The sequence below is a fragment of the Diadema antillarum genome, unplaced genomic scaffold, assembly GCF_040938485.1.
Source record: "Diadema antillarum isolate AM-2024a unplaced genomic scaffold, OU_Dant_1.0 seq00000577_RagTag, whole genome shotgun sequence".
Lineage (NCBI taxonomy): Eukaryota > Metazoa > Echinodermata > Echinoidea > Diadematoida > Diadematidae > Diadema > Diadema antillarum.
The window spans coordinates 146,295-171,692 of record NW_027271512.1 but is presented as its reverse complement, the minus strand read 5'-3'; the positions used below and the strand labels follow the sequence as shown (position 1 = coordinate 171,692).

The 25,398-nt window shown below is 37.4% G+C and overlaps 1 protein-coding gene across 1 annotated transcript in view; it reads right to left on the bottom strand.

Moving 5' to 3' along the window:
• LOC139735421 (uncharacterized) overlaps positions 1–21,025 on the bottom strand; it is a 139,467-nt gene extending 118,442 nt beyond the window's left edge. Inside the window, exons 1-2 of the mRNA XM_071646174.1 lie at positions 20,939–21,025; positions 2,675–2,744 (exon numbers count right to left, since the gene is read on the bottom strand). Coding sequence (XP_071502275.1) covers positions 2,675–2,744; positions 20,939–21,019 — 151 coding nt within the window. The 5' untranslated portion in view covers positions 21,020–21,025. The remainder of the gene's footprint in view (positions 1–2,674; positions 2,745–20,938) is intronic.
• Positions 21,026–25,398: the final 4,373 nt, after the last annotated feature.

Genomic DNA, 25,398 nt, shown 5'->3' with positions numbered 1-25,398 from the left:
CAGGTGGCTTGGACTCCGGGAGAGCACGAAGCCAGGGAGTATTAATTTTTGTCAACCCTCAAACAAAGGCCCAAGCCAAATGCGATAATCTGCTGCATTGATTGCGCTGGCCGATAGAAGGCAGAGGAACCATACACTCAGGAGGTGGTGTACAGCGGGGGACTGCGTGGGTAGGATTTAAGAGCGAGCGAAGGCAATCTAAAATTCACAAAGCATCTAATTGCACAACTAGTTTTCTATAGACATTGAGAGAGACATTTACTGAATACTTTCTGTCAAATTAATATCTGCCACTTTTTTTCCTTCTCTCTCTTTCTCTCCCCCTTCTACACATTCATTTCTCTCTTCCTTCTTATCATCTTCTTCCTTCCTCTTTTCTCTCTTTGCTCATCTTCATAATTCTTAATTGCAATTTCATTTGATAGAGTTAAAACAGGTGTGCAGAATGGCAAAGGTTTCATCAATATCACACCAATAACAGAAAGTGCCTTCAAATGAATAAATAAAAGGCCTATTGGTTGTAACCATAAAACAAAATTGCAAGAGGTGACATCATTATCTCAAATGTCTCTCATTGAACCGTGCACAAATCTTCACTAAACTTTCTTGATTGATATGAAATCAGTAAGAATATGATACTATCATTTCTCTGAAAGTATTAGTCTAGTACCATTCTAACAAAAATCACTTTTACAGAGGAAAGAAGTTGCAGTTACTGAAGTATTGACCAAAAGCATGACTGTGATATTTCTTTTTTTTTACAAATTGGTAACGAAAGGTGACATTTACATCTTTTCCAGTTTGTGTAATGCAGTTAAACCACTATTTACTATTTGCATATGAAAAAAAAAAACAGCTTTAGTGCTTCAAAATAGTTCTGAAATGTGAGTTCGGGATAGAAACAACCAATGTAAAAACATTAATTTCGAGGAGCCAAGATTCGTGAGAATAAAATGAAAAATGAAAGTTTTTGCCTATCCACAATGCATAGAATGCCAGTTGCCAATTCATGAAAGTTTCATGTTGCACAAAAAGGCCATCGGCTCCAATTCACGAAAGTTTCATGCCGCAAATGTTTCTGGTTTTTTTAAAGCAGCTGAAACTCATAATTGTACCTGTATGTTAGAAAAAAATAAAAAATTTTGAAGGCACGTTATTCAGGACCAAATGCAACTTTTTCAAACTAATCAATGCACTAAAGCACCATTCATTTTTTTTTTAAGATACCAGGAGGAGTTTAGACCAAGTTGCCTTCTTGCCCTTAGGCATTTTGAGAATGTCAACACAGACCAATTTACAAATTGGTTTATGGATCGTGATGCAAAAATTGATTTTACTTGTAGCTGTTCACACATGGCTAAAAAAAAAATAATAATAATAATCCAGCTGCAAACACAACACTTTAAATCCTTGAAACGCTCATGCCTAAAAATTGACCACAGCATGACTCGGGCACCCTCATCCTACTTATAGTGCAGTATTACACAAAACATTTAGTGTGTGTGTGTGTGTGTGTGTGTGTGTGTGTGTGTGTGTGTTTTTCACACACAGTGTCCATTGCAATATCATGATGAACAGCTTTTCACATTGTGATACAGATCACGATAGTTTGTGCGTGTGTGTGTGTGTTCACACACAATGATTATTGGTTCTTCCACTCACATGGCAAAAACTGATTTTACTTGTAAAGTGGAAATTTTCATGGTGTTGAAATTTTCTCGCATTTCGCGCAACCAGATGCTAGCGCGGAAATAAAAGCACGAGAATGTTTTTGCATGTCACATGTTCCAGTAGTTGATGTCTTGATTCCGCGGAATTAAAAACACACGAAACTCTTCTTACCCGGTCAAGCGCGAAAAATCAGTCGCACGAAAATATCAATTTTTATAGTAAACTGTTAAATTTTGATGTAATATGAACTGCCTTCATGTCATTCCTAGGTCCCACTTTCAAGTCTCTGTGACTGCACACGGGGAAAAAAAAGGCAAATGACCTTAAATTTTGCAAAACTTTCCCAATATGCATTTAATGAAGATTAGGAGGATGAGCAAAAATAAATGAAATAAAAAGGTAACAAAATGTTCCTAGCTGATCTAGCTGATCCTGTGTAGTTCCCTTTGCTCAAGTGATTTCCTTTGATAGTCAGTAAAACAACCGCAAACTAAGATTGTTTCTCAACAGCTCATCAGTTGTATCATCATACTTTTTATGAGGTCATACTGTCAACCTCCACATTATTTAGTTGTGACTGACACTGGGTCAACAGACTTTCAATATAATCTACATCAGTAAAAACCATCCATAAGCTCTTCTTACCTGTGCTAATCAGTGCGTGCACACGCCAGTGTTTACCTCATAAATGAATCAAAACCAAAACTTACTTTATATATAGATCTTTTTATACCTTCAAATTTGTTTGGCTACAATGAAATTTTGATATAATGAAAGAAAACTGCCAGTTCCAAAGACTTCACCAGAATGGGAGTTCACTGTAATACGGTAAACTTAATACTTGCTTAATTTCTAGTTTCTTGATAGAAATATGGACCTCAGTCCCTCCAACAGTACAGTTCACTTCAAAAGGTCGCACTTCTCAGTGAATGGTAGGCCTACTATTTTGGAGTTACCTCTGCCCACAGTTATAACCAGAAACCCACTAGACAAGACCAAATACCTGATAGCAAAGTTCTCACTGCTGACAAAGTCTTGACTGGTGATCTCGCTTCCTTTGGTCGTTCTGCCATCTGCAGATAAAAAGACAACATGAATGATTTCATTTTGCAAATTTGAAGCAAATTTCACATAATACTTCCTTATTTATTCTTTTATTCATTACAGTTCAACCTTAGTAATTTAATACAAAGAAGTCTATGGTTTCATGGTCCACATGAATTATTTTATATTTCATGAATAATTCAAACTCCACAAGCATGAGTTTGTGATCGCGCACCATTTGCAATGTATTCCCACAGTAACATAAGTAGCAATAGTATGTCACTTCCTTTAGTCTGTAAAGACCACAGATACGAATCCTAGCTGACTGTCCTGCTGAAACAGCGCTGTTTGTAGCTAATTCGCAAAATTTCAATGCAGGCGAAAGTTCTTGTCTACACTATATGCATTGACCACCAGTGGCAATTCGCGAAAATTTCATGCAACGATAAAGACCGTCGGCTCCAATTCGCAAAAATTTCATGCCGCGAATATTTCACGTTTTACAGTATCACTATCAGGTTAGTTACACTGGCGTTGTTCACATCAGGAGACTGGGCTGCGCAACAAGTGAATACTTCACATTAATTGAATAGTGACAACATGAGGGGATAGTAGTCATATCACCCTGACCTCTGGGCTTAACAATCTGAAGAATTACCATGGCAATAGATAAGGTTCACGTTTAATTCTCCCTATCACAACTCTGAATCTGAACGCGTGTGGCGCTCTAATTTTTCTACCTTTAATTCTTGGAATATAAACTTCCGGTTATGAACCCGTGATGTGTACAAGTATGCTTTTATGCACATTGAACGCTGAAGTACAAGCTAGCATTCATAGCTGGTATCAAATTCTGTCTTACAATCTCCCAAATAATACAGTTATTTTCTAATCTGTAACTTTACATAAATGGGATTCTTCTGCGAAGCAGCCCAATGCTGGGCCGATGATGCCAAACGACGAAATTACGTAAAATATCCATAGATGAAGGACATGACGTGGGTGAAGTTCCTAACAGACAAAGTTCAGCAGAGAGCACGGAAAAATCTGCTTCCCAGGAAAGATCACTTCGACCTGAAGTCAAACTCGCGTATTTGTTCGAGACATTTCCAGACAGGAATGTACAATCAAAGATCCTACACTACATAGGATCTTTGGTACGATTTTTCCAGAACCGCAAAACCGGAAGTATAATACGTCCCAAAAGCAATCCATCAGACATTGGTATCGCGAGGTGATATTGCTTGATATCGGCTATGCGATAGGGAGAATTGGTAGCTGTTTAGCTGCTGCCTAGAAGGCTGTATAACAATCAAGAATTATTGCAGAGAGCCTTACAAAATAGAGCAGTTTTGCAATCGCAATCTCTTACATTACCTAAACCCATTGGCCCGAATTCACGAAGGTGGTACAAATGAAACCATGGTTTAAACCATGGACAAAAAACATAATGCCTCCGGCACCACTTCGTGGCGGAGGCATAAAAACCATGGAGTACCAAGTGTCGCACGGAATATTTCGTTACGAAATTGGTTATTTCGTCGACAAAATGACCGTTTTGTTAACGAAATCATCATTTCGTGGACGAAATGTTCATTCAGTTACAAAATATTGTAATTTCCTTACAAAATAATCATTTCATCGAAGAAATGACTGATTTCGTAACGAAATATCCCCTGCAACACTTGGCGCTCCATGGTTTTTGTCCATGGTTTAAACCATGGTTTCATTTGTACCACCTTCGTGAATTCGGGCCATTGAGTTTATACTGTCTAATACTGTTGATTGCTACTCACAAACTATGTTTGTGTGTGATTGCCTCAAGCTGTTGTAATAATTTGTTAAAATTATGCAACTCTGCTGTTGAAAAGTATTCTTGGTGCACCTGTACAATTTATAATTTTATTCTTTTAAATATGCTGGCATATCCTTTACACAATGTAACAATGAATTCTCAGAGGGTGACACCCTTCTTTATAACACGGTAATAAACGCTTATATCTTTAACTTCTCTTTTTACAGGCGAAATTTGGCCTTGGGGCCACCCATCGCATAGGCAAAGCCCCTCCCCCTTTGCATGGGGATTCATGGAATGGGAAGGTGGGTTCAATTCAGATATATTTGAGAATCCCCGTAACAAACTGTGTACAGCTTTATGCACCGATCTCTCTATGTAAGCACGTACACAGCCAAAAAATCTTGACTGGAGATAACAATTACCGGTAAGTGTGTGCTTCGATGCACATATTCGCTGACACAGCTGACGGCGCTATTCATGGTTTACAAATGTACCCAGGTGGGCAGCGAATGAAGACCAATTTAATTGGACAAGCCATGTTTCCCCATGCTACCAGGTCTTTTAATAAAGAGGAAATTCACCCTAAATAAATGAACTTTGCAAGAACTGCAGTTTTAAAAAAAAATCCCTACAGAATGTTGCAAAAATGACAAAAATCGACTGAGAAATAAGGAAGATATGACATTTTGACATTTCACATTTTTTTCAGAAAACATTTCTTGACCAGTCTTTAGAATATTCAAATGAGCGAGTTGATGATGTTATGCCCTCACAATATCACAGTTAAGATTTGTTCTTAAGTATTTAAATTGGGTGGTTTTAAGCAAGTTCTACATTCATACACTTGAAATGAGATTTTTGTCATTTCTGTATACATTTATGAACAGAAAAAGAAATTGTGATGGCATGACATCATCAACTTGCCGATTTGAATATTCGTAATGACTGGTCACAAAGTGTTTTCCGAAAAATTGTGAAATATCAGAATATCATAACATTACTTCCTTATTTTTTTTTTCGGATTTTGATCATTTTTTTAATTGTTTTGGGGGAATCTTTTCTTCTTTCTTATGAACTTTACAAAATTCTGGAGTGGATTTCTTCTTTAAGCTTTCTGATCTCAGCATTGGCTTTCAAGATATTGGCTGACCCTCAACACAGTTCAGGATCAAGCAAGTAAGAACAGCACTTATTTTTCTTAGTCCCAGTTTCACCGATAGTATACAAACAGTGAATGGTCACGAGTGTGATGGTACAAGATTTTGCATGAGGTGAAAGATAGAGGCGCTCTATTCAACGAGGCGAAGCCAAGTTGAATAGTGCTCCTCATCTTTCACCGAGTGCAAAATCTTGTTCCTCTGCACAAGTAAAGACCATATATACAACACCGTACGTACGTAGTACACGAAGCCGATCGGTTGCGGAGTTGTTTACAAAAATGAGTGACAAAAGTAGGCGCTTGTAAGCGCGCTTGTAATTGTTGAGTGCGCGCAGCAAATGTTTGTTTATTGTGACATCAGAGCCACGCGATGGAACAAAAATTTCGAGTTACTCGTGAGTTTCACACGGGAGTCAATGGAAATGAGTAACGTCTGCCACGCGCTATCCATTTTTGCTCAAACAAAATTGCATGGCTGACAGTCAGAGCGTGCGATGGAACTTTTAACTAAATATCACCTGATGGGCAATTGACCAAATGGATAGCTACATTCTAATTAGGTGCTGTACAAGATTGCAGCTAAGAGCTATCATGGAAAATATATCAAGAAAAAAAAGATAATAATAGAGCTATGATAAACATCTCCTTTGATTTTTTTTGATGATAATGTTCTAACCATATTCATTCAGAAAGACTCTTCAGTCAATACAGCTATATGCTTTTCCTGAGGGCCTCATGAGTTTCCTCATCTTACCCGCTGAGGACGGACTGATTTTGCTACAACACACATTTCCCATAGACACCTGCCCGAGTACATGTATGCACTCGGGACTCCTCCTCAATGGGTTAAAGTTTGAATCTGTTTACCACAGCTTCTCTCTCTCTCTCTCTCTCTCTTATTCTTTTTATCTGATACACACACACACACACACACACACACACACACATTTACAAATACGAATTTTTAAATTCTTATCAAAGTCTTAGTTCTACTTCAGGCTTGACTACAGAGTCTACCTATTTGATGAACTTAGTTTCTTAGCAAACAACAAAATAATTGAGAATGACAAGCAAAGTTACAAAGTAATAATGCCCTAGCACAGTTCACAAAGAAGATATCATATAAAGGAAAAAGCAAGGAGGAATGCAAAATTATGCATAAAATCTTAGAAGATTTAAACATGTGTGTGGTAATCTATAACTCATCTCATTATCTAAAATTTACACAGAGAACCAAACTAAATCACATTTTACTTCATGTAGGTATGAAGTATAATGGAAGCGTAACAAGCTGTAAGCGTGCTGCCACAAAGGATTGGTACAATGTACTTATCCACAGATTAAATTGCAAAGTAAAAGTAACAATCCAGCTTACCATCGAAACATTACATATAAGGAGGCAATACCATACTAGACGTCAAAGCTGTTCCACAAAACCTGTCACACCTAGCATGCCAATCGCCAACTGCAGTGTAAACTTGTTTCAAGTCCTATAGAACTCGGGTCGTTTGCGTGTTGATTAAAGGCACACTCCACATTCACAACTAAAATCAATTCTACCAACTGCTGCGTTACTTGGTAGGAAGGAAATTAAATCCTGTATGTGCCAGGGACTTTGGACAGGGTGTACAGCTCCATGGAGTTTTCAGTGCCAATTGGAACTAAAAGCCTGCAAAGAGTTAAGTGTTTTGAAAAAAAGACTTTGGAGTACAAGAAAGTTTCCCACAAGAATGCTTCCTTAATGATAAGAGGATACCTGTATTACAGCAGCAAATGATGACAACTGAATTAATGATGATGATAATGATAATAATAATAATAATAACTTTCTGTAGATGCAGCTCTATATTATCAAAAAAGATATGATTCACTTGTTTTGCATAACTATTTGATTTCTTAGATACTGATAATTTGCTTTGTCAATCAAACTCAGCTGACATAAATGGTAACACTTAAAAAATTATAAGAAGAATAAACAAAAAAAGCTAGTCATTAAATAATCTCTGTGTTGGTACAATTTTATATATCTTTTATCACCACAATGAGTTTAGGATGGCATTACATCTTACATCTTCATTCACACACTATGACACACTGCATCGATGCATGCATGCACACACACACACACACACACACACACACACACACACACACACACACACACACACATATTAAAAGCAGACTTACAGGGGCAGCCATGGGCAGGTCAGTTATTTGCAAGGATGTTTGCAGCTCATACTGGTGCACAGGCCTTGAACACATTGTCTATGCTACAGGTAAGTGGCTGTGACGTCACTCTTATTTCCTCACTTGCTCAATTTTTCAACTCAAACAATCTTCACACTAATAGATGAAAGACCCACCGGATTCCATATCATTCTACTTAAAAATTGATTTGGGGATATTATTTAATCACATATTCTTAAAAGACAGATCATGTTTATTCTGCTACAAATCAAATGCACACAAAACAATGCAATATCACATACAACATCTTTACTGTCATGTGATCAAGTAAGTAATCCTTGTTGGCATTCAAACAGGATGTTATTTCTGATGACTCACTTGTATTCACTTTTATGCCTGTTGTACTTTACCTTTCTTTTGATACAGATAACCTTCATTTAAACTTTCTCAAAAAACTTTTACAAACTTTTGCTTATCTTTTACTTCAAATTTTGTGAACAAAAGATGTTTGACTTTTATGACCCCAGTTCACAGCAATGAGCAGGTATGACTTCTACTCTGCCACCTGACCATATAAACTTTTGCATTGCATAATCATGCAAGGTGACTGATCTGAGTCACAAGAAGGTATGAATTGTTCATGTGAGAATATTAACTACAAAAACTCTATTTTCTTCATTTCTTATCCCTTCTTAAAACCAGCAATAGAAGAAAAGAAAAAGAAATACCGGTACTGTTCTTCCCTAATAACCATTTATGGAAACATTTTGGCTCAGCAAAAACAAACTTGAGCACAAATGATACTCCCAAACAGTCATGGTAACAGACCTTTAACAGCGCACAAAAACAACAAAAATATATTAGTAGACAGGTGTTGCGGATTTCATCAAACTTTGCATAGCAGGAGAGTGCGAGAGAGAGAGAGAGCGAGGGACAAAACTTGTCTACACAAAGATTGCAAACAATTTCACCAAACTCAATATAGTAGGTCTGAACATCTGTTGAAGTTTCCACCGTACAACTTTACAGAGTAAAGTTGAAAGAAGTATATGGCAGCTTATGCATGTACTATAGTGTACAAAGAAACTCCAGATGGTGACATGTTGTTCAATCAAACTGGGAGAGGAGGATTACAAACTGTGTGTAATAAATCAAGTTCCAAAGTTTGCTGCAGAATCTTTCTAAAAGGAACAGTTCAGCGATTCATGCGCCAAATTCTTTTAAGTATGTTTCACAACTATTGTGGAACACCAAATCCAACAGAATGAGAAGTGCACACTGCTGAAGGATGCAGCATGGCTGCAGAGTAATTTTACAGATTATCAGCCTTTTCCCTTATACGAAGCTTCTGTTTTAGGAACAAATTACATGAATATGTTCAGTGTTGACACATTTTACTTAGTTCTTAATTACAATCTATCAGAAGGAGCATTCCCGTTTGAATTACCATACGTGGTATTAAAGGACAAGTTCACCTTCGTAGACATGTGGATTGAGTGAATGCAGCAATATTAATAGAACCCATCAGCAAGAGTTTGAGGAAAATCAGACAATCCGTTTAAAAGTTATGAATTTTTGAAGTTTCTGCTTAGTCACTGCTGGATGAGAAGACTATTACAGCTTGTGATGTCACATGAGTACAACGATATAAAGAAAATATAGGGACAATTCAAGATATTTTCACTTTTCTTGCATAATAAAAGAACACTTGACTTCCCTCTTTCAGAAGGCAAGGGAATAATATTACCCTTAACATACGTCAACGAAGAGTCGAGGAAATGTGCACTTCTTTCAAAAAGTAAAATTTTGTTAAATTCTCTTTATATTTTCCTTGTATCGTTGTACGCATGTGACATCATACACTCTAGTAGTCTTCTCAACCAGCAGTGACTGTTCAGATACTGTAAAAGTGGATATTTTCGCGCGACTAATTTTTCGCGCTCGGCGGGGTTAGAAGAGTTTCGCGTGTTTTTAATTCCGCAGAATCAAAACGTCAACTACTGGAACATATGGCAAGCAAAAATATTTGCGTGCTTTTATTTTCGCGCTAGTTTCTGGTTGCGCGAAACGCGCGAAAATTTCAACACCGCGAAAATTTCCACTTTTACAGTACTTTAAAAATTCATAACTTTTGAACGGATTGTCCGATTTTCCCCCAAAGTTTCACTGATGTGTTCCAATAACATTGCTGCATTCACTCAATCCACATATGAACGTGAATTTGTCCTTTAATTACCACGGAAACTTGTAAGCACCATTCTCAAGAGTGAAATACCACAGGTACATACTTGAGCGGTAATTCGGAACTGACACAGAATGCATTACACTTATCCTTCCCAGATTATTGCACATTTCACGAGTATTTGCAGGACTAAAATCATAATCGAATCTAAAGCCCGTCACACTTTGCTGGATAGGCCTACCGCACAAGAAACGGGCGATATTTTGCTCATCCATTGTTCAAATCATCAATCTGGTGGACAAAGTGTAAAATTTCCGCTTTAGAGGAGTGTATATGCACAGTCTACGGGCCGAACAAAAGAACAAACAAGGCACCTGTGGCAATTGTGTACAGGACAGTGGAACGTGCACAAACTCATGAGAAATGAATTTGACAAAGGTCAGCTCGCGCTATCTGTTTTTGGCGAGACAAAACTTTGTGAATGCACTTTGTGAATGCCGCTCTGACGGAAATCACCACAAGACAGACGTCCATCCCGAGAGTACAAAGGACATGAAATGCATTTTAACGGATATTAACAGATGCCAAAAATTGACATTCATTTCTCATGCATTTGCCTTATCCACCAAAGTGCGACAGGGGCATCCCCATTAACCCATCCCCGTCAGCTCCCACAAAAAACGTGGTTTTTATTATTTATGACCAAAAGAGGGCGTCCTAGGACCTCAGGCTTGGCCAGGAGCTGTAGAATAATTTTAGCCAATCACAGAGATCCTTACTGGGACTCAGAAAAATAATTTATGCAAAGAAACATATTTTAGAATGTCTCTTATTGGCCAAAACACCTGCCAGGGGTTCGAGCCTGCTGAGAAACTAATCAATATTCATGTTTACAGCGCGCATGTATCTTTGTTGCCCCAGCAACTGCAGTGATTTCTTACGCGCGGTATCGTGATATCGATCTCCTCATAGAGTGCTTGACGATATCTCCTTGTGTGTGTACAATGTGTACGTGTACTGCTATGCTGGGGCACGGGGGTGTGTGTGTTGAATTCCATTTACGTTAGTGAGTGTGGGTAACTTCTCTAGGTTTCCCGTCCATTTCTCTCTCTCTTTTCTCTCTTTTGCTTTCGTATCATTCTATATATTTCATTCTCAGAGTACAATCGTACTTCTGAGAGTGTTTTGTTCATTTTTTCTAAGTGATTATCTCGTTTGCAACAATTTAGAGGTGAGTTTTTGTCCTAGTGTTTGTTGAGTTTTTTGATTGAACACGATGTAGCTTATCTACGTATGTGCGAAAACATGTAGTTTGTGTGGCACCCACTCGTTACTTTTCCGTGTAAGCATTTTTGCCGTAGTGTCTTCATCGTTCGTCTTCCAAGCATCGTGTTTTCACCCTAGTTTTTCTCATCGTAGTTTTTTACCTCGATTTTTTTTTTGGTGCAAGATGTTCTGTGTATTTTTTTCTACGGTAATATGCCATCGTTGATGATCTTCGTGTATTCATTACTAGTTTTTCACCTCCGTTTCATTTTTGTGTACAACTAATGTCTAACGTGGCGTAGATCTAGTTACAACTATGTTTAGAGGGACCCCGTTTAGAGCTAGTTAGCTAGGTCTGCGATGTCTGTATCGTTTGCTGATATGTCTTGTGAGCTGAGAGTGACTATGATGGGAGTGATATTCAGGGTTTTGCTGTGGTTGAGGTGATGGCAAGATGTAATTTATTTTGTGTAACCATGTATGACATTGATGATGGCGAGTAAAACTACGACACGAGTAGCCTAGCCTAGGCCAATGACGAGAGTGACACTGAAGAAACGGGGGCTGATGCTCGCTCGTCCAATCGTGCACGGGAGTGGTCTAGAGACCTGCATTACAGTTGTGTATTTATATTTTTTTTTTCCTTTTTCTTATTCACTCGGGTATTGTGCTACCAAAATTCGTGTCTCTGAAGAAACTCGACCAAAAGCTTGACAACAAGTTTGCATCAGGTCTATTCTGTAGTACTAGCACTAGGTTCTAGATCTAAATCATAATGGCGATGCTAGTTTAGTTTTCATTTAGAACTCGATGAAATCCATTTTCTTTGCTCATTTTTCAACTGATAAATTATTTAGAACTGTACTTAAATTCTGATGTACTGCATTCACCATTGTAATAAAAAAGAGCCTGCTGATCAGGTGTTTCATTGTATCCTTTTCATTTCCTCCCTATCCTTTTGGTTTCCTTCCTGTCACTTTCTTCTTTGACCCTGGATGGAAAAAAAAATCCCATCTTGCCATGTAAAGACAGAATACATAACCATCATGAAATATCATGACATTGAAATAATACTAAGAAATATTCAAGTGACCAAAATACTTGTTTGTGAAAATAAATAACAAATGAAAGGTGATTTCTTTATGGAGCAGTTCTTTCAAATGTCAAACAGCTTCGATAATGAAGCAAGTGAAATCTGAAAACTATCCTGGCAACAAGTTGAAATTGATAGGGAATTCTGACAAAAACTGTCACACCATTTGATGTTTGAATTTGTCTTTTTATTGGATGAGGTTATACAACTAAGTGCCGCCGATAAAATAACAATCCTCTCAATTTGAACAAGAGTACACTAGTACGACTCAGTAAACAGCTGATTATTTATGCATCGTATCCATGGGCAACTGCGGGGTAACTGCAAGAAGGCGCAGGAAATTAGACTTGAGTCAAGAACGACTATTTATTATTATTTTTTTATTCAAACTATTTTTTTTCTTGGACTGAAAAAAAACCCCAAAATATTTCATATTACGCTTCTAAAATATAAAATGAATATATGAAGTCTTTTTATCGTGATTTTATGAAGAATTAGAATTATTGAAAAAAATATAGATACTAGACAGGCTGAAGAAGGAAGTCTAATTTCACCCCAAGAATTTGCAACACACCGCATCTCGGGTGCATTCCTAGCGTTCTTGCCGCACTCTCACGATCACCTAGCTAGGCCATGTGCACAAGCCAGTCACATGTTCACAGTACACACGTTGTTAGCCAGTTCACCGATCTCATTCCTGATCTCGTGCGTGTAGAAAATTCTCTCAAAACTAAGCCAGACATGATTTTGGAACATACATTACAATGTCAAGACCTTTTCAGTGGACTTTGAATTCGCTATTTGTCTGTTTTAGCTCTTGAATGTACGACTTCGAACGTCCGATTTGTTTTCTACTACACCACGTGGAGTTCGTATTTTTTCAGCCCCATGCTTCTCCACACACGTCACACTAGCACTGTGTACCTGTACACACACAAGCCATCGCGATCGAAGTTTGAGCGATAGCGATAACATGTGCGGAGCAGACATGCGGATTTCAGCACAGGGTAAATGAGTAGTTGAACGTATCACGATTGTAAAACAAATCTTTTTCTATGTCTCTGCAAATTTGAATTAGGCTATCTCAGCATAGATAGATTATGATACATTACAAAATAGATTAGCCATAGCAAGAACTTGCTTACATGAGAGTTATTAGATAACGTTGCAAAATAAAAACCCCGTCATTGAATGGAATGTTCCAGAGCTATCTCGGGGGGGGGGGGGGGGGCTCGAGGACATTATGGACACGTCGATTCGCAAGTGGGTAAGATGTGATTACAGATGGCTTGAAATGAAGAGGATTTATCGATGAAATACACAGAAACAATATTTTTTCATAATTCCTGCACAATTTATTATTTCTTTTCATAAAATTCACATAAACTAGTGCTGTATTGAGTCAACTAAGTGCATATTAGCACGAGTGTACACGCATCATCCCTCCTGCCTAGTGGGAATGACACAGGCAGTTTTTTCGATGACGTATGAATGCTCTTCGCGTGTAGATCGCGCCGTAGGGAAGATCGCGCCCAAGTTCATGGCCAACTTACTAGGCAGGCACGATATTACAGATTACACAGAGGCCCGTACGTGGATGGGTTAAAAGGTCACTTGACAAATATTTGGACAAAATGGTTTTCAACAGCAAGGGCTCACACAACAAATCATGATGGCATTCTTCCCGCTAAATTGGAAAATCATACTCGAGGCATTTGGCAACACTCATCATTTTTGTTGCAATTCTTTTCTATTGTCTTGACTTTTCACTCACCAGTTTGCATGGCCTTATACTATTTTAAATTGCTGCAGATTGCATGCTGTACCCCTATCACGGCTTGAAGCGAGACTATCATGTGATGCAACAATGGAGGTTTGGACAGTAGTCATGTGAGGGTCACAAGATTTGACTGGACACACTGAACAATCTACAAAATTGGTATTTCGTATAAGCAGATAAACATGTCTTTCCTCCATTATCCAGTCTGGATATCCTGATATCTTTTAAAATTGGCCTTTTATGGGATGATTTATATCCTTGACTTCACTTATACAACTGTAGATGTCATTACCAAGACCGTCAAGGGATTGACAACAAAAACAGTGCTTTCTGATAAATGAAGACCTTTTTAGCCACATTCACATCCACATGTACAAAATAGCGGGTTACCGAGCGTGCAGCGAGACTCCAGTTTTTTGGCAACCAGTGACACACTCTAAATTGGCAGGTTAGTGATCAAGCTCCAAAACTCAAGTATTTTTGCAACTGTTCACACTCATAGAAATAGCCTGCTAACTGCCAATTTACTAATTGATAAATCTATTGTTCTTGTGCCTTACAGGGTGTGGGGCACATGCCGTTGTGACGTGCGCTTTGAATGATGGGATATAAGAATTTGAGTTTATTTGGTCTACCATTCACACGTCATCGCAGGGCAAACTAGCACATTAAATTCAGAAATAAGAGCAAGACTTCTTGGGTATAGCATCGCACTGCTGATTGTGCTAATTTGGGTTTTTTTTGTCCACACTTGCAAAGAACTCAAGTTTGCTGGCGAGTTACAAATCTCGAATTTTGTAACCCACTAATTTGTGTACGTGTGAATTCCCCTAATACCATGCCTATCTCACACCAACAAAAAATACACTACATAAGACTCCTGAGTTTCCGTCCCGAGTTACGGTTATATTCTGAAAGAGGAGATTCTCAGGTGTGACTTGTTACAAATTCTTACCAAAGCTGGGATGTTCCCAACCCATCAAACTAGAGGATAGAAAATCAAACAAGGTAAGAATTCTCGGAATCATCAATAACTAGGTGCCGTGCGCAGAGCAGTGTTTTAGATGCATTACGGGATAGCTCAGGGGACAAACTTGCCCCGGTTTTGACTGCATATGCACCCAGGTCACGTTCTGTCTTTATCAAGGGGTAATTTTTTGTTGAAGATTTCTTCGCTTTCCATCATGTGACTAGCACATTGATGCCTTGCAGTAATGAACCATATGACTCTAATAACCGCAAAACAGTAAAATTTTGAAATTCTTAACTCTTTCTTAGTTGAATTCTAAGCGAAGAAAAAAGCAGCAATGGAAGAAAAGCAGACGAATGTGACACACGCAAGACAAGAGGAAGCGACAGTGGCACCGCAGACTCCCACTGTGCATCTGTGACGGGACTTTTTAGCGTGCACAGAAGTTTTCTGAGCGTTGGCGATGTAAACTGAGAATTGCTACAAAGTCAAGGGTCTATTCAAATGCACTGAGTCACCCTATATTGTGTGCAGAACAATGACGGGATATAAAACTCCATGGCAACCAGCACTGTGAAGGAATGACACATGCAGGTGTGTTACATGAAACCGAAACTTCAATAGTAAGCTCATTAACAACATTCTATTATGCTAGTGTCTCTGTATCAAAGCTACACCTATGAAAACTGTTCCTACAAGTAAATCTCCTGTAGATTTTTCATGTACTCTTTCAAGCTAATTTGAAAACAACAACTTGAGACTGAAAAACAAATGGTTTCAAAAGTACTTCTACACATTTTTATGCTTTAAAGGCACATGGTCCCAGTAGTTTAGTAAAATGTGTACGCGGGCACACAGCGCAAGTTTCCTATAGAGACCTATGCTATCGACTCCTCCTTAGCGCTTACGCTGTGACCCACTTCCCCGAGTCTGAAGAAGTCCGATCCACTGTAGTCAGTGGTCCAATCACAGCTTGGCTAACGATTCGGCTGAGACGGATGACAGCTTTTAAATAGGAACTTCTTTTGTGAAGTCATAATAAGAAGCACATATGGACGCACCCTGGCATTACTACAGACTGCGGGATGCGCAGAGATGACAACGAAGGCAACGTTACTTAGCAACACCTACGCACTTTACTCTTGATGACAGCTCAACTTCAGTAATCTTCGTACCAATGCTAACGGTGATCGACAGTATCATCAACAGCTCCCTCTACACTACCGGGACTATGCGCCTTTAAAGGACAAGTTCACCCTACGTGATAATCTGATTGACGAATTGCCCTACATCGACGTAAACTTTACTGTATTTACGTCAATGTAGGGCAATTTGTCAATCAGTTGCAATGAAAAAAACATCCCGACGGAAGAATTTCATGAATTTGAAGTTCACCTTAGTATACATTGTATGTTTAGATTGAGTTAGTGTAGCAATTCGTAGAAGACATCAGTGAATGTTTGAGAAAAATTGGAAAATTTGTTCAAAAGTTATGAATTTTTACAGTTTCAGTGCCACCATCCCTGGATGACAAGACTACTGCCAATTGTGATGTCACATGCGTAGAATAATATAAAGAAAATATGTGACCCGCGACAACGGTTTCAGGCAAAAGTCGCAAGAGCAAATTCCCTCCTAGGCAGGGCACAAAGATCTTTACTATTATTTTTGTTGATTTGGGTTTTTAGCAGAAATCGAATCTTTGATATGATTTCTACATCTACACTAAATTTCATAGCATAAGACTACGTTTTTCGTAGGGACCCGATGAAGTGGTCCCACCTCACATCCAACTGGACCCCATGGAAGACCATCTACATGTAATATAGCTGAATATGGGCTATCCAGCCATCTTCTCCGATGGAAAATGAACCAAACAAAAAGAAAAAAAAAAAAGCAGCCTTTTCATCCAGTGATGGCAGGACTGAAACTTTAAAACTTCATTATTTTTTTAATGGATTGTTCGATTTTCCTCAAACTTTTATTGATGTGAGCTACTAATTTGCTGCATTCACTCAATGAGGTAAACTTGTCCTTTAAAGATTCAAATTTAGATTCAGCAATTAATGTGATTCTGTTAGAAAGCACTAAATTCCCAAATGAGGTGAGTTGACCCAATATGATGCCTATTTTCAGCTCTTCTGCTAAATAGGTGACTTTTGTGGGTTTTCTGATACATGGTCCAACATCACAGTTGAGAAAACAGAACAGATCTTTGGGTAGATCGGATTTTTAAAAAAAAAATGCACATTAAAGCAAAATGGACTCATGCCATTACTTAATTATCATCTATACAGCAAGCTTCAATTTTTATTTCCCTCCACTCCAGGTTAACCACATATATCTCACTCTGAAAGAGGCTTTTCAGCTGTCATTGGAATGAAATATTGGACCACTTCATACTGACCTCATTCAGTAGCTGAATATCCTATTATTTGTCAGATAATACTAAAAAAAAATACTGATTTGCAATTTGTATTTTTTTAATTCTACCTCTGTAGAGAGGAAGAAGTACTCTTAATCATTGGGGTTACTTACTTCTTTTAGCTTAAAACTGTTTAGTATTTCATCATGGAGACACAAATGCACCATAATACACAATATGCCTGAATATTGCTGAATAGCTTTTTTTGCATTCAATGCTTGAGCAAAGCGAGAGTGAATTGCGTAGCTGTAATAATGACTGCATTTTCAAAAGTAATATTGTTTATTGCACTGCTCAATTCAAGCATGGCTGATTCAAAGCACTGCAAACCTTGACATTTCCTATCAAAAGCTTACTGTGTACCGTTTTCACTGACTGTATTTTCTTTAATGAGAATCATATCAGCGAAACGGCACAATATAAAATACCCACATTAGAGATCTCTCATTAATGGTCATAAAGATGTAAATAAACATATTAAATTGTTACAAATGCCTCTATTCAGACATGGTCTGCATGTAAATGTTCTCTTTGACTTTTGATTGCAACATACAGTAGAATAATGCAGTTTTTTATAAAGTGTACAAGTATTTTCTGTTTATGCCTGCATGCTTTCTGTACCCAGGGGAACTAGTCTACTTGTACATCTGGTACTATCACTATATAATGTATGTTAAAAAAATAAATAAATAAAAAGGTAAAAAATGTAACTGTGTTTAAATTTTGACAAATGCCTCTATCCAGATAAAGTCTGCATGTAAACACTCTCTCTGACTTTTTGTCGCAACAAACAAAATAATAATGGAATCTCTTGACAAAGAGTATGTTCTGCAGGAAATACATGTACTGCATGCTTTCTATCATGTAACAAGTGGAAAGTTTACTTGTACATTCGGTGGTATCACTATGTGTATCAAAAAAGCAAAAAAACGTAAAATTGCTTTAAAAAAAAAAGAAGAAGAAGATATTGGCATACTTTAACATAAAGAAAACTATGGCATGATAACAAAGCTTCATTATACTATTGAATTAGAATGAATAGAGCATTAAATTAGGAAGGCATCTGTATGTTTTTCGGGATCATATGGAAGATTTCGTTCATTCTGGTAACTCTGAATTTTCAATGACAAATACACAAACAAATAAGCATCTCCAAAGAAATCTGTATTACAATAAAATATCTAAAATAATACATTTTATGAATAAATTGAAAGATAAACATAATCAGCAAAATAATGGTATGATCAGCATCCATGCTTGTAACATGCAACTCTCCAAAGGGCAAAAAGGGTTGAAAGAAAAGAACCTGCCACACACAACCTGTCCCCATTGCCCTTACTGCTTTTTTTTTCCACGGTAGTCTTGTTACTCTTATTACTCAGTGATCCACTTAACCAACTCCTCACAAGATTCTAAGAACCTCATAAAAAAAAATTCTAAGAACCAAACAGACTTTGCCCAGACCCAGACATGTTCCTGAGGATGATATATATCAATATTGTTGGGACAAAACATGAGTGGTGTGCACAGGTCCACCAGGTCAATGTGAAAGTCCTTACATTCAGTCACTGTAGTAGAAGGATTGGCATTTATGTAGTTGTAGCAAAAAGCAACCCCTGAACATGTGTCACACACACACACACCACAGTGGAACAGTTCAAGAGCCAAAGGCATTAAGTGTGAACAGTACAATGTAGAATATACCCTCTGGAACACATACATGTAGTCAACACTGCGGAATGAGAAGGATCGGGGAAAGATCACAGCAGACACTTGGAAGCTAGCCAAGCGCCCTCTAGAGCCCAAAAACCACACAACATCAAGGGCAAGAAAAATCGAGCAGAGCCTTTGTTACAGCCAATCGAAATACCGCATTCATCGTATCGTTCTGTGGGGAGAAGCAGTGTACAGCACAATACTTTCATTGATTCACTAAGGTCAAGGAGAAGGTATGGCTCTGTCAAAATCTAACATTACTGGTCCAAACTCAAAGGCTCTTTCTCTTTTTAACAAAGATACCACAGTATTGCAGCCTTGTGTGTACTGAGGGAACATTACATTGTACAAATGTACATGCAAGAATATTTCTGTGTGTATGTGTGTGTGGGAGGGGGTGTTCTATTTTTTTCTAACTGTTCTGTGGGCAATATGCAGAATAAAAGAAACATGTTTCAGCAAAATCTAAATACACAAATTTTTGCAGTGCAGTAATTTTCACACATTTCGCACTACTTTTGGCTAGCACGAATTCTAAAACCTGCAAAAATATCTTCACACTTTTCTCTGCACACTTTGAATGGGTTGGCAATCGTGAAGTGCCAATTCAAGTACGTGTACCTATGAATATGTTTCTGAGCCACTAAGCGCGAATAATCAATCTCTCAAAAATCTGGATGTTTACAGTATCAGTGGAGGTCTTCAAATAGGCACATTGGTGGAGGGACTCTGGTTTTACTTGGGGGGAATTCCCTTTTATGAACACAAAAGACAAAGAAATGATTTTCCCTACATGGATACAATAAGAACCCATTTCCTGCTTTGGATGATGTACGACAAGATGACATATCTGACACACCTTGGGAACAGCACAAAAATATAGCAATACATGTCAGGTGAAAGCGTGAAATTTATTATCATTCCTCTCTCAAGGTAACAGAGCAAAATCACAATAAACTTATAATCTTACAACAGTTGACTTTTCCAGGGTGCCTCGTGGACATACCTTCCTGACATTATTGAAATAAGCAGTTATAAAAAGTTATACTTAAAGGGGAATCAGCCCCAAGTACATATGTGGGTTAAATGACTGCAAAAATATATCAAAGTAGTATAAATCAATAAACTTTGAGGAAAATCGGACAAGTTGTTCAAAAGTTATGAATATCTAATATTTAAGTTAGTTAAACCCATGTGCTGTCATCACTCAATAAGAGCGATGTCACATCAAGATGAAAAGATTTGTACGAAAATAATAAACACACTTTCAAATTCTACCATAATAAAAGAGAACTTGACTTACCTCTTTCAGAAGGCAGGACGAATACTACTATATTTAACGCATGTCACTATTAAACAAGTCAAAGGAATGTGTATTATTCACCTATTAAAAGCAAACACATACTACACACATTTTCTGTATTTTTTTTTTTTTTTTTGGGGGGCGGAATCATTTTCCAAAATCAAATTCCATAGTTACCCCCCACATTATTCTTTCACTGACCAATTTATTAATTTGCATTCATACTCAGAGAGAATATTCAGCTGTACTATATTTATTACACTGTACTTTAACATACGTGTTTGAAAAATGTGACAACTGACTATAAAATCAAATGTTGAATGAAAAAAAAAAATTGACCGTACCTGTGGAAGTTTCTTCTTGAGGGGGCTGTTGGTGGCAGAGCGAAGCGTGCGCTTCGGGGACTGACTCGTGTCAACGCTCATTTCAGGCGAGGGGGATTCAGGCTTCCCACTAATCTGAAATGACAAAAGTTGAATGTTTCTTTTCCATGAGTTCATGATTTATCACATCTTGCATGTAATCAAAACAATGGTGACATTATGATGATATCTTTTTTTTCTGTATTTATAATGTTTCTCATAAAATGCAGGATTTCAATGGTAATAAGTTGCACATCATTTTCTTCCTGATGACAAAAAGACACAAACTTTATTGACAGTGATAATTCATGACTGTATACAAACTTTGAAAAACAGGCACCATTTGATTTCATATGAATGCTGGAACTACGACATAAATTGCAATTATTCATCACTCACTTTCATATCGCCTAGCTTGCATGCTTAAATCACAATACAGTCATAAAAACAAAAGATAATGAAAGAGAAACAAAGTACATTTTCAACAGAAATTTAACTGTCTGTGGAATAATGAAGCTTAAGCCGTGTATTGCTGATGTTCGGTGATGAAACAATGATTAAAGTCGCTGCACAGGAACAGGAGAAGCATACTATAGAAGTATTTTGAAGAACGCTAAAGTGTATACATATCTCCTTTTCTATTGCTGAATAGATGAAATTTGACTGTGTAATCTAATTTTGAGACAAAATATTTTGGCCAAATTCGGCCGTAAAATAGACTGAGATTGGACACGAAGTCTAGCAATGATCTGGCAAACTGACTCACAACAGTGTGGTGAAATGTGTGCAGTACAAAGCACTGAGCCACATATTATTCTCCCCTCGTCTGGATGACAAAAACATGTTTATACCCTCACACCCAAATGAATAATTTCTTAACAAGTGGTAGCCCAACTTTTTTCATTAATGCCAAGCCTTGTTCAATTGACATCAGAAGCTGCAGAGAAAGTGGATATCTGCTTTCCCATTACCTGTAAGAATGGAGTTGTTGTGCTTGCAATATTTATAGCCATTCAACAATTCACTTCAGGACACAAATGAGGGAATGTAAAATTCAATTTATGTGAGTTACTGGAGCTGCTTTGTTTTGAAAAATCGATTGTTACAAAGTCAACCAGCCTACATGCCACATGGCTGGGGACTGTGAACCATAACACTATCTTTCAGAAATCAAGTTGCCAACTGTTGTTTTCACTATCAAAACACATGCACACTAGGGTTGTTTTCACAAGCTCCTTGGTGTGGGAGTATGAGAGTGAAAATTTGACACAAAATATCTTTATTTTATTTTTCTGACAGGAATTTATCAAAGAGAGCCATGAGAAAGTTGTGAGCAAGAAAAGTTAAGCGATATATGTCATAAACTGACACACATTTCTGATGTTGAATTTCTGGCATAATTAAAGGTTTATTGAAATCACTTGCAGTAGTCCCATATATTCAGGGCTGTGCAGTATTTGATGTCAAGCAGTGTATGTTGCAGATGTTTGGAGTTGACTTAACTATCACTTTTGTCTGCATTATTATCAAGAATGTCTGGAATTTTTACATTACATATTCAAAAAATGAAAAAGACTATGTTTCACAGGTTTCTCACGTTATGACATTATCAATACTGTTGCATTATAATTAATCAATATATTATCAATATCCCTATAATTTTATCAAAAATAATCATCACCATGATGGCTATTGTCTTTGTCATTATCATCAACACTATTATCATCATTGTCATCATCCATCATTAACTACAGTACTTCACTTTGACTTGAGAAAATTCAACTATAAATAAATATAATGGAGCAACGGTGCTCAATCTCAAGCGGGATGATGTGGAATTTATAAGTCTCCCAAATTAGCTTACTACTGGCTTACTCTGCTTCATTGTCACATATATTTCATTATCACATCATGAATTCAGCTGTAAATACACACACTTTGTACATCAATAGTCAAACATTCTTCGCATGTCAGATAGAGGTACTTTCAGCCCCCATCATCAGCTCTGTTTGCCAAACGAAATGACCAAAAGGCTCAAATTAGCTTTACAGACGAGCTGATGACGTCAGCCATCTACATGGTAATACAAATTTTCACTGTGCAATGAGCTGTAGACTGGAATTCTAATGACACTCTTTTAGAGCAAAAATAGTTACAAACATACATCAACATGGCAGGACATCATTACAGTCTAATCGTGATGAATCTCAATGTGATACTTTCGAGCGTAATAAAAAGGTTGGAGTCAAAGAAAAACACTGTATACTGCCTGAAATTGATCAAAGCAAAACTGAATCCAGCTCAAAGAAGTAGGGGATGAAGGGGTGGAGAAATGGCTTATTTTGCACGTCAAACTCTGCAGGAAATTGCCCTGTCCAGAAAAAAGAACAACAAAAGCATTGAACAATTGCTAATTGTTCTGTGTCCATCATCAATTTCTGACGCACGGCCCAAGATAACAAGCTAAAAAAAATTGTTCATATCGTATCAATAGATGGTAGTTGATAATTTCCCTATTGCTCACACTGAAACAGCAAGAGTTATTCTTAGATATCTGAATATTATGCTTTAAACCCTCTACCTACTGTTGCTTTCAGCACAAGTTGTTTGGAACAAAAACACAGACTGTTGAGGGAAATTTTCTCATTCATTGAGGAAGCATACACACACTAGCTTTTGTCAAAATCCCTCTCATTGTACAAAGTGTAATGACTGCTAGTGGGACAACCAGGGGGTCACTACGCAAGGCTGGTCAAGCCACCAGCCAGAAGGCCCTTTGGTAAGCTACAGGAAATTTTAACTTACGCCTTTGAATTACATTGTACAGTCAAACCTGGCTCAGTGGCCACTGCCATATAGGCCTAAACGACCACTGAAAGTCCCATGTTAAAGACCCTGTGTACAGCAACCACCTGTCTAACACAGTCAGCGATCAGCAATTTTTTATCCGACAGAAGATTTTTTAACCCATGTATAGCAGCCACAGACCTGTACGGAGTCAAAGTTGAGTCGATAATTCAGCACATTTTTTTTTTCTTTTACAGCCGTGCTGGTTAAGTATGGCAATGGTTCAAAGATACTGTAGCCATCGCTGCATTTTTCTACTACAACTAAAAAGTAATAACTAGGTTTCTCAAGTCAAAATTAGTTTTGAAGTGTAATAACTAGGTTTCTCAAGTCAAAATTAGTTTTGAAGTGAGCACATCAAAATTACAACCAAAAACATATTAAAACTGGGCTTTTCATGCAATCTACAGAAAATCATAGCAGCTAATAGTATCTTTTTTATTTCAGGTTTTTATATAAAGAAATTATAAATTGCAATTAAAAATGTGAAAGTTTCAAGGGCTTGTCATTAAGATTTGCTACTTTCCAAACACATAAATTTATCAGTCATCTTTAATTCAAGGGTTAGACTGAGAAGGAAAGTTCTATGAACCATGAAAAACTTTAAACTACCGGTAATAAATTTTTAGAAAATGAATCCTCCCCCCCCCCCCCCCCCCCCCAATGTATTGGTATGCATTTTTGGTATAATTATTTTTGCTCATGTCTCCACAAATGCTAATAAATCTGACGCTAAATCTTTGGAACACCAAATGAAAATATCATTGAAAACAATCCTCTACAAAGTTGATAAAAAAACATTTAAATATCAGTATTTATAACAGGTGATTAGGTTTGACATGGAATACATCAACACTGAGCACACAAACAAATTAATGTATCCAGCAAAAAAACTTCATCACACACTGCAAATGAAAATATTGCGAAAGTCAAGCAAAACATGTACACAAAATGAATTTGCATTTAATCTCCAGTAGAAAGGGGCAATACTCTAGTTGGGCATTAAAAATTTACAATGCACATAAACTTTAACTCTGTTCAAATGATTTGCAATTTAATGATTCATTTCACACACACAATATGGTTTAAGAGTTACTTGAAAGAACAATTACCAACACAAATGGGCCACAAATAATAGCCAAATGAGTGGCTATATCTATCTAAATCTTTATTTTATTCAAAGAGATTTGTCATAGCCTTTCCTTCTAGAACCAAGATACTGATTGAACTCTTTGGCACCCAAAGTTTCCTATACTGTCAACCACACAATCACCTCACAAAACAAAGTTTAGTAAATTTTACACTTACATTGTACATATGAGAAAAACTACATATTTGTAGACGGAGATTAAACTGCGGGATAGGGTGAAACACAGAAGATATGAACCAGGCTATGAAGCACACTAAAATACTGTAAAACGAGGAATGTTCGCGTGCATTTTAATTTCGCGAATTTCGCGAGCGCCAAGATTCGCGAAATTAAAATGCACGCGGAAATTCTTGTCTACACTATATGCATTGAATACCAGTGGCATTTTGCGAAAATTTCATGCCGCAAAAAAAGCCGTCGGCTCCAATTCGAGAAAAATTCATGC